This window comes from Passer montanus, unplaced genomic scaffold (assembly GCF_014805655.1).
Source record: "Passer montanus isolate IOZ18808 unplaced genomic scaffold, ASM1480565v1 scaffold54, whole genome shotgun sequence".
In the NCBI taxonomy this organism is placed as follows: Eukaryota; Metazoa; Chordata; class Aves; order Passeriformes; family Passeridae; genus Passer; species Passer montanus.
The window spans coordinates 1,193,197-1,207,571 of record NW_024370374.1 but is presented as its reverse complement, the minus strand read 5'-3'; the positions used below and the strand labels follow the sequence as shown (position 1 = coordinate 1,207,571).

General features: G+C 38.7%; 1 protein-coding gene across 1 annotated transcript in view; it reads right to left on the bottom strand.

The window, feature by feature from the left end:
• SLC17A6 (solute carrier family 17 member 6) overlaps positions 1 to 2,867 on the bottom strand; it is a 28,863-nt gene extending 25,996 nt beyond the window's left edge. Inside the window, exon 1 of the mRNA XM_039725081.1 lies at positions 2,394 to 2,867. Coding sequence (XP_039581015.1) covers positions 2,394 to 2,479 — 86 coding nt within the window. The 5' untranslated portion in view covers positions 2,480 to 2,867. The remainder of the gene's footprint in view (positions 1 to 2,393) is intronic.
• Between the last annotated feature and the right edge of the window lie 11,508 nt (positions 2,868 to 14,375).

Sequence of the window (14,375 nt, the reverse complement as noted above, 5' to 3'; positions counted from 1 at the left end):
TTTATTTTGGATTTGCAAAATGGCTGTCACATGCAGGGAGGGAAAACACGACCGGGAGCTGGCATCACCAGAAGGCTTTCCCCAAGATCTCGGGGCTCAGCTGGCAGCGTGTGACCGCTTAGCGGCTTTAACCTTCCCGGGGCAGCCCCAAGCACCAGCTCCTTGCCCTCACTGCCTCGGTTTCACTTGAAAATCGTGTCTCCTAGAGAACAATCTGAAGGGAAATGGTTGTTTGCAGCTATTTCCAATCAGCCGGAAAAAACCACGAAAGGTGATTTAGAAACATTCAGATTTTTTAAACAATCTTTTTCAATGCTGTGTCGGTAGCAAGAATATTAGGTTTATAGAGCAAATGTCCCACACTGAAGCCCTAAATCTTGTGAAATCACTGAGATATTTAAAAATCAGAAAAGCTAACCAATTTTGTCGTCCTGAGAAGCAAATACGTGACCATTTGCGGACACTCTGGTCTCCACAACCGCTGCCTCTCAGCTCTGCTGCAGAAGTGTTTTCTCACTCGGAGGAGCATCTCTTTCAGGTTAACTCATCCGGCTGATAGGGCAGTAACCATTAGCAGAATAAGGCTTAAAAGGTTATCCGTGTTCGGGAGAAAATACAGGGATTTTCTCCAAAAACGACTCAGCTGAAATTCTCTCGATTTTTCTTTTCTGAGCATATTATTTCTACGCTTAAAGATCGCGGCATTAAAAAATGTGTTAAAGTTGTGAATAAAATAAACCACCGTGGGTTTATGGTCAAAATTCATTCGTGTGGATAAAGGGTAGGAGTGCTTTCTCCCTGGATGAGCGTCTTGTCTTCGGAAATAGGCAGGAAATCAATGTGTAAGAGGCAAGGAAATTGTTTAGATTCTAAGAAAAGTAAACAAAGTGCTTAATTGCCGTGAGCTGAAAAAGATTAGCAAATCACGCGTTTGTTAGTCGAGGTGTGAATTCAAACGGAGTTTTGCTGGAAAATACAAACACCGTTTCTCCATTATTCACTGTGTGACTACAAGTAGTAGAGATAATAGTTTTATTTAAATGTTGTAGAGTCTTTAAGAACGAAAAAAGGGTGTATTTCCTAAACTATATTTTAAGCAGTTATTCTGGATTATCCTTTATTATTAATAATAATTTTCAACTATTGAAAATTACTTAAATATAACCAAAAACCGTAGGAAATGAATTGCGTTGTTGATGACTTTAATTTTGTTTTTGGCTTTTCTTAACGGTACACTTCCTATGAAAATGGAAGCCTTAATTTTGTCTATATCACTTCACTGATATGTCCCCTTCCCTTAAAATGGCAGCAGAAGTTGTGACTCATGCTGTGAAACAGCCTGGTGTCTGTGCCCAGCACTGCCGCATAGGTATGGAAAAAAGATTTTTACGTGACCTACCCTGGGCAGACAAATCCGCAGTTACCTTATAGCTGCAATTCGGAAAAACAACCCTCAAAACCAAAAAACCAAACAAGCATAAAAAACCAAACCAAACCAAACCAAAAACCCCAAATAAAAAACCCAAAACCAAACCAAACTAACAAAACACTCCAAGCCAAACCTAATATTTCGTGGTGATTTCTAGCAGACGGTACAGTCGAAAATTATTCAATTTTACAGACTATTCTCAAACGTTGTGGAGGTCACTAAAGTCACCAGATTGGATGGAGAACGATGTGTGAACTTTCGTGCACGCAGTTCGTAGGTATGCAAGAATCTGGGTTTATTTATCTGTGTGCACAGGGCTCGAAGGCGATAGAAATGTTCTTTACACACGTAAATATAAAAGAGTGATGCTTTTGAGTTTAGCAATTGCAGCTGCATATAATTTATAGGACAAGCAGATGCTTCTAAAGGCAGATGGATAAATAATTAAACACATTCCTCTATATGTTTCAGCTTCAGGAGAAAAAAAAATCGTTCAGATATCAATTATTTATACATCTCCATGTTTACCTTCATCTGACGACGAATTACACAAAGGACAAGACTAATCAAAACCAGAATTTTTAAAATATATATTTGTTAAGGCCAGGGGGCAAGATCCTGTGAGTGCATTGGGAAATTAAGATGGAACAAAAATACAGGTTGCTCCTCTCTCCTGATTAGGATTTCAAGATGGGATCCTGTTTTTGTAGAAGAAAGGTGGGGTAATCTTTTGCTGCATCTTTCCTGACACCATCTCCGAGTCAGCTAGGGAAGTTACGAGGGTGCCATATTGAGCAGCTTCAGCACTAGTTTCCAGGGTCTAGATTATATCCAGCAGAGTCGCAACAGCTCCGACCCTGCCACCGCTAACCTCAAAGCCTTCGACCTCCTGCAGCAACGGGCGCTTACCAAAACCTTCCAAATTTTCCTGGGAAGTAGAATCCTATAAGAGAATCGGTCTTACCTGTAGAGTTGCCCAAGCGATTTTCCAGCAAAATTCTTCAATCCCTCCTTGCCGGGAGTCAAAATCCTTTGTTTTACCGACTCCATTCCTTTGGGGATGCTCGCTGGATAATGTTCTGCTCTGGATACGGCGCTGCTACGAGCAACGATGGTTCATATTGGTTTAATCTCTTAACTTTTCGTCCTCATTCAATGGCTATCGGTTCACCTACGGGTAAAGGGAGACTGAGAGGCAGAGTGCGCGCGTGTGTGTGTGAGCGAGGTGGAGACGGCGTGCGGAGTCGGGGGGGCGAGGGCGAGGGAGCGCGCCTGTGTGCGGCAGCGAGCGGGGCGTCGGGCGCGCTGCAGGCAGCCCCCGGGCTTCCCGGCGGCGCCGAGTTTGCCGGGCGCGGTCAGAAACTCTCCTCGGCCTCGCAGGGCTCAGCAGCGGCGGGCGGGGGCAGAGCCATGCCCGGCGCGGAGGGCTCGGTGCGGGAGCGCTGGGCGGCAGCGCCGGCTCGGCGTGTCCGCGGCGGCGACCGCGGGCAGCGCCGCGCCCCGCCCGCAGCGCGCCGTGCGCCGGAAGGAGCAGGCCCTGGAGCGGGCACGGCCGGCCCGGCACGCCGGCACACCGGCACAGGAACACCCTGTCTGCTTACAGAGATACAGGTACAGCTTTGTACAGGTCACAGGTACCGCTTTGTACAGGTATATTTGCCTCCATGCCGGCCTGGCACAGCGGCACGGCCGCCACAGCGCTGCTGCTGCGCAGGGAACACCCTGTCTGCTTACAGAGATACAGGTGCAGCTTTGTACAGGTTACAGATACCGCTTTGTACAGGTATATTTGCCTCTGTATCCGCCTTTACTCACGCAGCTTATTTTAGATCATGTCAGGAATCCACTAGTGACTGCTTTCTCTAAAGCATTTAGTATTTTCCACCTCTTTTTTGGTCCTGCTTTCATGCCTCTGGGTAGGCCACCATAACACAGTCTTGATTTGTGGTATTTACAGCAGTGGAATGAACTGAGCATATTCTGAAGACAATTATTTTGCCTTTCACAATCTAATAATAATAAACTTTTATCTCGTTGAAGAAAATGGAAGATGCAAAAGTCGGTATTTCGAAGTCATAGCCACTATATTTCTCTTATTTTATTTTAAAATTTCTGTCATGTGCTACTTAAAAAAAAAAATAAAATTTGTGTTTTAAGCAAGTCCTTCATAGTATTAAGCTACTTCACTTGCCCGGTGGGTAATTAAATGCAAACTGTATTTTCAAAGGAAGATTCCCTGATGAAAACATATGTTGTAGTTGCAATCTCCGAAAAGGAACTGCTCTTTGGGTTTATAGAAATATTTCTTTCAGATGTTGCCCTCTGCTGGAGGGTTAATGAAGTTTTACAGAGCCAACGCACATTTACGCAAGACCAATTATTTTAATATTGAAATTCCCATAATGACTGATCCATGCAGAATTTCAATAACCCCTTTCAGAATTGTAAAAGAACTACAAAGTACTAGAATGGAATAAATAAACCATATGAAACTGAAATGTTGCTCATTAGCATCATCCCACAGCCCTGATTCTACACCACGGTAGCTGTTGGATGGTTTGCAGCATTGTCGCTGCCATCACCGTCCTGAAAGGTTTTTTCCCAGAAGAGGAAAAGCTGCACAGTTACATAAGCACCTCTTGCCAGTGTGTCATGGCTCCACTGTGCCATTGCAGATGCTCAAAGGAAACCCATATTAATAGATTTTTCTGAGAGGCAGCGGGAACAGAATATTGTTTTGCAGGGATGCATTAAAGGGGATTGGATTCTGTAATTCAAGCCTTTCAGAAAGGTACTGAGTCCTTTTCTGAGCTGGAATTTGAGGCTGTAAAGCCTGCTGGGCTTTGTTTATTTATGCTCTGCAAGGAGCTCAGGCCCTTTTTTTAGAAAGCTCATCCCTGGCATGGGTTTGATGCTATGGCTACTAAGTAGCAGGAATAATTATTAGCAAAAGAATAGCATTTAATAAATAAATTATGATTGATTTGAGAAAGATAAATAATTTATCATATCACACCAAACGGAGAAGAAAAGTCCAGATGGCACATTCCTGGTTATTTCTCTTATTAGAGGAGAATTAGATAGTCCTTAATTGCATAAAATATGTAAAATAGCAAGCAACCCTGATACAGTGAGATCCTATAGTGACTAGGCTCTGCTGCTGTAGCTATCTGAAATAGAATTTTTTTGTCTATCAGATGGTACATCCAGATATTACTGAGTCACATCCTGATCAATCTCAGCTGGTTTGGCTTCACATGAGAGCAGTAGACATCTAATCTCATTAGTTCTACAAAACTTATACAGTCTTCTCCGCTTTTTAAACATAATATTAAGTATTTAACCTTGATAGAATAAGCCATTTCTAGAAGAAACAACGCATAACAATAATCAAAATTGTTACTGATAGTTGTTTTTATAACAAACGCCTGTCATAGACAGACAACTCACAAAAATGCCTTCAAACTTCAGTGAAATCACAGCGAGCTCTTTCCACTGGTGTCAGTGGTAAAGGGAAAGAGGAAGTTATGCAGAATGTTCTAGTCCAGATGATCGCTGCTAAATGTTCTCATATTGACCAGCAGGAAAGAGATTCAGCCAAAAGTTGCTAAGTGAAAACTGTGGCTCTGAAATGGCTCTAACAATATCTGTGGGATGATGTGGTGTAATCCAAGATGCTGCAGATGTCTGTGTTTTTCACACGGAACAGAAAACTTATTGTTTCATCCTGAAATCTTGCAATTAAATACAACTTTCTTCATGTCATTGGGTTTTCTTTAACTTTTGCTCATGTCATGAATCTTTATGTGTCTTTTTATTTCTGTAGTTAATTTTTTCAAATTTTGAACTGAATTATTTCAAGAATTTAGTCTTATTCAGCGGTGAAGAATTACAGATGTGGTTCTTAGCTCATTTGTTCTTATTGCTATGCATCTAATCTCAAAATTTTCTACAATAACCCTCAGAATAATGCCTAAATATTGTTTAGCTCTCTTAGAGAAGTTCAAAGGCAATACTCCAATATAAATCCCTTCTCTTTAAGTTTTAGTCTTTCTGGAGAAAACTACACAGTAAGCTAAAATTTTCATCATGGTACCTACCAGTGATTTAAAAATAGTAATTATTTAAATTCTATTTTTGACCTTATCTTTGCTGTTGATTCACTGCAAAATGAATTTTCTCTGTCCCAAGTGTCATGCAAGCAGAATTTATAAATGGACGTATATTTTATGATTCATTTTGAAAAATAAGCAAATACGTATTACTTTAACTTCATAAGATCATACATAAAAAGTCTAAGACATTTGTTCTTCCTGTTTACAGAAAGGTGACAAAATACTGCTCTCAATAATAGTGTCATCTTCAGGAAAAAAATCATGTGCTCAGAATCACGTGTAATACAGACTTCTGGTACTGAGGATAGCATAAAAAAGCCTAAAAAAATATGGATTATGATCTAACTATTACTTCTTTTTATGGTAGCTGTTCACTAAATCAAGTGGAATTTGATGTCAACTGAAGAACAAAGCAAGTTTTTCCCTTCTTTGGGACTATGGAACTGTGAAATCACACAGCAATGCCAAAATAACATCATGTTTGCCAGGCCACCAGAAAGAAGGTTTTCTGGAAGAAGCAAGAGCTTTGTAAACTCTTTTTTAGTAAACTGCTTATTGAAAAAAATTCTATCATTAAAAGAAAAGATTGAAATAAAATCTTGTGCCAAATCTTTACTTAAGAGGCAGAAAAATGTGTCAAAAAGATTGGTTTAAATCAGGAATTTTCTCATTCTCCCTGAAAATTTGCAAGGATCACTTCCTGAATACTTTGGTGGGCTTTTATCATATTGTCTTGAGTCACGATGATTCGCTGCTGGACAAGTCCCTTGAAAAACTGCACAATATATAATTTTGAGGATTTAGTTGTAGTGTCTATGAGTTGACATATTAAAGATGTGTCTATGCTGAATTTTGCATGCCAAGCTGTAAAGATTCCTGAATCCAAGTTAAAACTGCGTGAAGTTGGGTTGACAAAACTTAATAGATAATTTTGCCTTTTGGAGGCCTGTCCATCAGTGTCTAAACCTATATTTTATGAAGTGAGCTGTGCCTACAGCTCCAGACCCAGGCTGTGAGCACAGTGGGGTCATTATGTCCTGTTGAGAAGTTATTACACCACAGTGTCAAAAGGAAGAGCTGTCACCTGCTGCAATGCTCACAGAACTTCTTTCTGCTTCCTCACAGTCTGTGATATTTACATCTTGAGGGGTACTTTAATTTCCAGGCCAGATTGGTGATTTATATGCCATACAACAAACGTGGCACAAGTTGAACTGTTGGATCAGATCTTGGCTCTGTACTTCCACAGCAACACAAGTATCCTTCTTATTTTGAGTCTGAAAGTGAACATGCTTGGACTGAAATGTGCTGAAGAATGCATGTGTCTGGGCAGAACTTACACATTCACATGGTCCCTCTCAACCACATTGTGCATTTTTGAAATAAAAATCTGGAACTTCAGGCCACAATCACAGGGAAAAATAGAAAAATCTAGCAGGAAGCTGGCCACAGAGACAATATGAAAGTGGCTGTGGACTTTGTCAAGCAAAGTACCTTTTCCACTGCTTCAGCTAAGTGTGATGTTTGGCAGCTTAGTGCTTGCAAATTGCACTACTCTTTCAGATGCCCTTATTCAGTTGCTAGAATGTTATTGCATTGCTTTGCCGGTAGTCTAATAGGCACCAGAAATGAAATGTGATGGAGTACACACGTTTCACACATTTTTCAGGGCAGTTTCTAGTTTTAAACCAAACTGGAGGTAATTTGCTCAGGGATCTCTGCACTAACAAAGATGATGAAATATTCTAAATATATATTTATTGTTGTTGTTGGGTTTTTTTTGTTTTGTTTTTGTTGTTTTTTGTTTCTTTTTTTTTAAATTTAGGAATATCTTGTTTCTAGGCATGTTAATTCTCAGTGTTCATTCTAATAGTGCCTAATTATCAGACAGTATAGCTCATGTTGAAGCTGTTCCTTCAGCCCTCTAGTGGTAAAGGGACTAGGTAAATGACTAGAATTGCAGTCAATTTTTATGTTCTATTGGTATTGCAGATTTCAGCGTGGAAAAAAAAAATCTCGAGATGATTTGCAGTTGCTATACAGGACTATTCCATGGCTGGAAATGTTTCTGTTATGTTACAAAAAGATTCATTTATTTCCTCCATCCTGCCTTTCCTGTCTAAAATCTAGTTCATTTTTAGTATCAGCAGATAGATTGTTAAAAACACCCCAACAAACGAATAAAAATCCACCCAACAGCAAATGCTTTTTAAATCATTAAGCAATGATATTACTTTCTTCTTTTTTTTTTCCTGGTATATCTATGGAGAAATTTAACAGCGTTGAATACATTTATCTTAAAAGTGAATGCTTATATTCTTCCCACATATTACAGGAACATCTGTTCCTCTGAATTCCAGTACTGTTCCATGAGTTACATGCAAAGGATCCCAAAGGACTGGAAGCCATCTGTCATGTTACACAGACAGAAATGCACCTACCTCTGGGGCTCAGGCACAGTAACAGTTCTCTCAGTACCCAGGACAACTATGCAACACTTGGTGAGTGGGATGCAATTACCCAGAACAAAATTTAGCCAAGGATTTGTGATTGCAGCACATTATCCTATCTTTTATTACCAAGATGATTAATGATTAATATCATTAATCTGTCATTACATTATTATTCCAGGATAACCATCACTGGATTGTTTAACAGCTTTGAAAAAGCTTTTATGCAAGAGTCAGTTTGGTCTTAGTGATAGTCAGGTCTCTTTTCACTGCATGAGAAACCTTGTGAGAAATGCAGAAATTGAACACCGTATTATGGTGGGTTTTATTGCAAAAATTAGAAAATCAGAAGCAGATTTTATAAGGCTGGAGTAGTCCTTCATTTTCTGTTGACTTGTCTCTCAGCATTATTTTAAAATGTATTAAGAAAAGTTTGGGGAGGAATTTCCACTGATTCAGATCACAAGTTGCACTGATCTGAACAGGGCTTAAATCTACTATATGCTTTCATTTGCTAGAACACTTAAAGAGAAACCAAAAGCAGCATCAGATACATCATTTGATCAGGGAACTATTCCTGGTTGGGGAAAACAACCCAAGAAAACTCATAATTGATATTTGGAAAATAATTGTGCTTAGTACAACAGCAAACTGATGTCTGAGGTGGTGGAGCAGGTTCTGGACTACCATGTTGGGTGTGAGACTGATATTGCAACCCAAATTTGTCACTCAGCTTTAAGGTGCCTCAAATTTTTTGGGTTATTCTTCTTTAGGATAAAGATTGATTTTTTTCAGTAGACTAACAAAAAATACAGTAAATGCTGTGTAGGAAGATTGTATGTAGATTTTTCACATATAAAATTGTTTCCCTAAGGAGAAAGGCATATATATTAGAATCCACAAAAATAATTTACTAGTGGACAATTGTGTATTTTCATGTGCTAAGCCATAACTTTTGTCTGTAGAAGGATATTGAGACAATGAGTAGAGCTCATTGTAGCAAAAAGTAAATAAGGAGGAAATACATGTTTAGTTGATGTTTGGGGCTAGTGGAGTCTGTAGAAAGTAATTGTCATGCTTTCCCAAGAAAGAAATCTGAGGGAGACTTTTATTCACCCCATATTTTATTCTTTGGTTTCATTTCTTGACAAGCTGACAACCATCACACAAATTCAAGACTGAATGTAATTCATTTATTTTCTTGAATTTTCTTGGAATTAGCATGAAAGTATTGTCACCAATAGGGATCCAAAATAGGAGAGTATGAAATCTATGCAGATTTCTCATGTCATACATTTGCATCTGCATTAGATAACACTGACCCACGTTAACAGTGCTGGCATGTCTTCAAATGCCTAATACTTTAATAAAAATACTCCCATCATTTTATTCATAATATAAAATCAGATACTGCCTCTTCTGTGAGTGCAGAAACATAGAATCATAGAATCATAGAATCGTTAAGGTTGGGAAACACCTCTAAGGTAATTGAGTCCAACTGTTAATGAATGCCTCTGACTCTCTGAGGTTCCTGTCCTCAGTAACCCTGGTTTTCTACTGTCCTCTCCTTACACCAGGCCCTGGCCAGGATCTGTGAGAACTCAGTCCTCCCCTGCGTGTTCTCCAGTGCTTTCTTGTCAGCATACTTTCTGTCATGTCATCAACGTGCCTTTTCCTCTTTCCTTACTGTGCCTCTTTTATTTTCCTTTAGAATACTCCTTTTGGTAAATGATTTTATTTGGAAAATTGTAGGGAACTTGTAATGCTGGCATATTCATGTTTCTGCCAACTTCCTTACTGTGCTTCTTTTATTTTCCTTTAGAATACTGCTTTTGGTAAATGAGTTTTTTGGAAAATTGTAGGGAACTTGTAATGCTGGCATATTCATGTTTCTGCCAAATGGAACCAAAATTGGTTCAAAAGTGATTATGAAAGGAAATGAACACACACACACAAAAGAAATGTGTTATAAAATAGGACTGAACCCATCAAAGTTAGATGCTGTTGTGTTGATCTCATGTTTCATTAATAGCAGAAGCTATCTTTAATATTGCTGTATCTTTTGAGGGACAATGTGTGTGTCTTCTCTAAACCACAAGGTCTTACCTCTTTCATAAATACTTCAGAAGTGCTAGATACCTGCCATGTTCTGGACAAAATTAGATACCTAGTTTTCTCCAGAACATTGCCATGGGTTTGAAGGTGGAAATGTCCAAGTGTTCTTGTTCTTGCAAAGGAAAACCAAAGACTGTAAAAGATTTTAAAAGAATAAAAAGACAGAAATGCTATTCTTGTTGATATATGGAATACTTAAGATGTTCCTTCTCCCCCAGAAATATTAGAGCAGCACATAAATTAAGAGGACAGGAAAATATCTGCTTTATTTTAGGGCACTGCTAATGACCTCAGTGGTGGTTGCACTGTGTTCCACAGGGGAGGAGGGAAGATCAGGATGTCACATGGATAGATTACTTCAGGCCAAAACACTCAACCTATCCATTTAAAAAATACCTGTGATCTCTAAATGTAACTAAAAATACCAAGTTCTTGATTCAGACATCTTTTCTAAATGTCAGCATTGAGCTCAGATTTCATACACATTTCATTTTATAATCTGGTGTTTAAGTGTAAATATTTTACATCTATTTTTTCTTTTGTTTGTTATAAATAAATCATCACAGATCTGGTCAATCAACTAACTGATTCCCCTGGAGAAAGTCTGCTGATTTTTGTGTGACTCAGTCTCTGTGTGACCAGTTTAGACATTTTTAGCTATTCCAGTGTTTCTTCTATGGGGGAGGTGAATTTTAATTATCTGTTCTGGGCCCTGTTTGCAAGACTCAGAAGTTCAAACCGTTCAAGAGACTTGTGCTGAACCTTTGTCCCTTACCAGGCTCAGGGTTTCCTTGTCTGTCTCTTAAGTTGGTGTTTTCATCCTGAAAGCCAGGACAAGCATTTCTGTCCTTTGGTTTTCTTTCCAAAAGCCCTCATCTTAATAGTTGACATCTCCTTGGCCTTTACCACGGACTTTTATCGAATTACTACTCATTCTGTAGTTGAGTCTCTTTTTGACCCCTCTTGGGGTAAAGATTTGCTGGTTGCTTCCCTTTTTTACCCAAGGGGCACTCTTTTATGGGCAGTTCTTCACTGGCTTTTTTTCTTCCCAGAGCTGGAGGAGTGACCAGCAGCACCTCTTGTGCTCTCCCTGTGTGCTGTGAGCAGTGATCAGTATTACCATTAGTGCTGTCTCTGTATGCTGTGGTGTGTGATCAAGGGATCCCACTCTGTTTGCCAAAGCCAAATACTAAAGTGCAGAAAGAAAGCTCTTACAAGACAATGCTATTTATTCTGTTTTAGTTCTACAGAAACTTCTCAATCTATTAGAAAAATAACAGCTGGAAGGAGGAAAGAGACAAATGCCAAAGTCTCTGCTTGGACTGTATTCCTACCTAGTAGAGCAAGAGGCATATCTCTGCATAATATTCAGAGGAATAGGCAAAGGAATAATATGCAAAGGAATTCAGGATCCACCCATCTGTATGGAACTAATTTAAATGTGCCCATGGCATTCTACCAGCTGAGAAAGATTCCAAAGAATTTTCACATCCTCTATGCTCTCCTTTCAGAAGTAATGCCAGTTTCTCAAAAAATTGTCTTACCATTTGTTTGTTCTGAAGCCCTGTTGAGGTATTTCTTAGCTATTAAGCCTGCTTTATCCATGAAAAATGTCCATCATGCTATAGCCAAGCAAAGATCAAGACAGATATGAATAAATATGTAAGAAAAGGGAGGTTGCAAGCACAGTTTTGTTGCTTCTTGCCAGATGTTCAGAGCTCATACCCTGGGGGCTGCAGCCAGGTAATTAATGACTGCAACACCTAAGTTGTTAAATTTAATTGTTTGTTCTGTTCTCTCACTTAATATTTTCCTGTATTTCCACACTGAATGTCTTACTTTGTACATAATTCCAATAAAATCACTGTTGCTACTTCAGAAAAAAGGACTCTTTTAAAAGAGTCACAAATTTTATTATAGTGATTTGAATGGGTTTTTTTGTACACATAATTTTTTTTTCTGCTTATCATGATAGACTGAATTTTAGGTACTAATTTTCCCTAGATTTGTTTTGTTTTCTTGTGTCTAGTAATTGGTCTGAGACTGCCAATTCATCCACAATTCACACCTACCATGGTGTCATATAGTTATATATTCCTTTTTTTTTTTTTCTTTTTTTGTGGATATGTTCTGGCTTCTAAAGTGCTGAACACATCAGAAACATTACAAAGGCTAGATTTAGTGCCTTCACAACAACAGGCTTAATATTTTTTGGCTTTCTGTTAGGAAATTCTGTTGGGAATATAATTTCTGTTAGGAATATAATCTGTTAGGAATATAATTTCTGTTAGGAAATTCTGTTAGGAATATAATAATCGAAGCTCTGAAATAAATATGTATCCCTAAACTGGAAAGCAAGTAGTCCCAAAAAATCCATTCTGTCAGTTATGTCCTCTTCACTTCCATATCCTTTTTTACTATGAGGCCTCATTGGCTTATGAAAACACCTTTCCCTGGAGGAATCCTATCGTAAATAAAAATCTCTGCTTAATCCATTTGTTAAATCAGTCTCATGTCACTGAGTCACTCTGGTGCACTGAGAGGGTCTTCTGCTTTCACAGACAAATTTCCTTGGCAGGATGCCCATTTCTTTCCATTTATGACAAGAGTATTAATCACTCTCTGATCAGTGTGTGCTCCATCATCAGGACACATCAGAAATCATTGAGAGGTACTTGGCAGCTGCTTAGCATTACACCTAAGTGCTTCCTCCAGCACGTGCTTTTCCCACCTACATGAGCATCTTTCCTCCACTCGTCCTGTACCTTGTGTCGTGTTCTCCAAAAGGCTTCATGAATCCATTGCTTGTCTTTCAAAAGCTGCCCTGTACTCTCCAGCACTTCTAATAGATTTAAAAATGATCCTCATTAATCCTTCTTCACTGAAAGGATAGGTGACCAGTCACAAAGCCTGAAGGAGATGGAAAAATCTGACCAGTGAGGGAGAGAGAGGAGGATCCTGTCTTAAATCTATCAGAGGCACAGAGGTGGTCAGATAGTACAACAAACCAGCCCAAGTTCCTCTTATGGAGCCCAATTTCAAGGAATACAACATAAATACAACAGGACTTTCTCATGAGTGCCAGCATTTTGGCAGAAAATCTCACAAATTATTAATGTTCAGGAATTCCTCAGCCATACAACAGGCAGGTTATCACCCTGAGAGCAGACCCTCACTAAGCTTTTTTGAGGGGGCTGAAGGCAATTTCTGTTTCACATAGATATTACTGTTTTTTTCAAAATGCTCCATGCTTCATCTACCCCATTTCCCTGCAGTAGGATAACAAGCAGTTTACAGACACCAGCATTTGAAGGAATGTCCCTTTCTCAGCACAAGTGGGATGGCAGATGTACATGTCAGCTCTGTCACCTTCTTCTCCATGCGTCTTCATATTTCATTCCTTGCTGTTTCACAAAAGGTTATAGGGACATAAACAGGCCAACATAATGTTCAAAATTAAAGTAATTCTGGTTGATAAAGCTAAACATTGGGGCCCTATTCTAATACCCTTCGTAAACACTTGACCAAAGTATAAATCCATTGTTTTGTTAGTAGCTGCTCTTTTATTTGCAGACAAATCAGGTTCAGAAATTCTTTGTGCATCAGGAAGGAAGACTGAGCAAACTGAGCATGAGCAGTAACTTTTTCTTGATAGTATTCAAATACCTGACACTTTTTAAGATTTTTATTTATTAATTAGTCTGAGTTTAATTCTCCAGGTAATATGAATAGGTTATATTATATATATTATTATATGGCTATGGTCACAATGTAATCTGTCTGATACACAACAACTCTCACATGTAAGTATCCGAAGTGCAACTTGAGTGTGGTAACTGGTAACTCAGTCTTGCAGAACAAGATGAAAGGCTGAGAATTGCAGGAAGTAGTAATCTTTTTGCCTTTGATGATAACAAAAAATAATTAAAACTTCCATTTTTAGTATTCTAAAATATTCCCCAAACATATTGAATAACCACTTAGAAAATTTCCCATTATTTAAAGCTTTTTCAGTTAAAAATCTGTTGATTTAGATATTTGTTTTTAATGAAAAATTCTACTTTAGAAAAATTTTGTTAAAATAACAATAATCTGATATCATTCTCTTCTTATGCTAGATAGCATCTATCCTTTTTCAGGTTAGAGGCTTAATTACAAAGTTTCAGAATGACTGAATTTTGTGCATTTCTGCACCAAATATCCAAAAGGCATTTATTGCAGAATGAAGAAGCTTGCCAATGTAGCCTTACAGGAAGTTATGTTTGT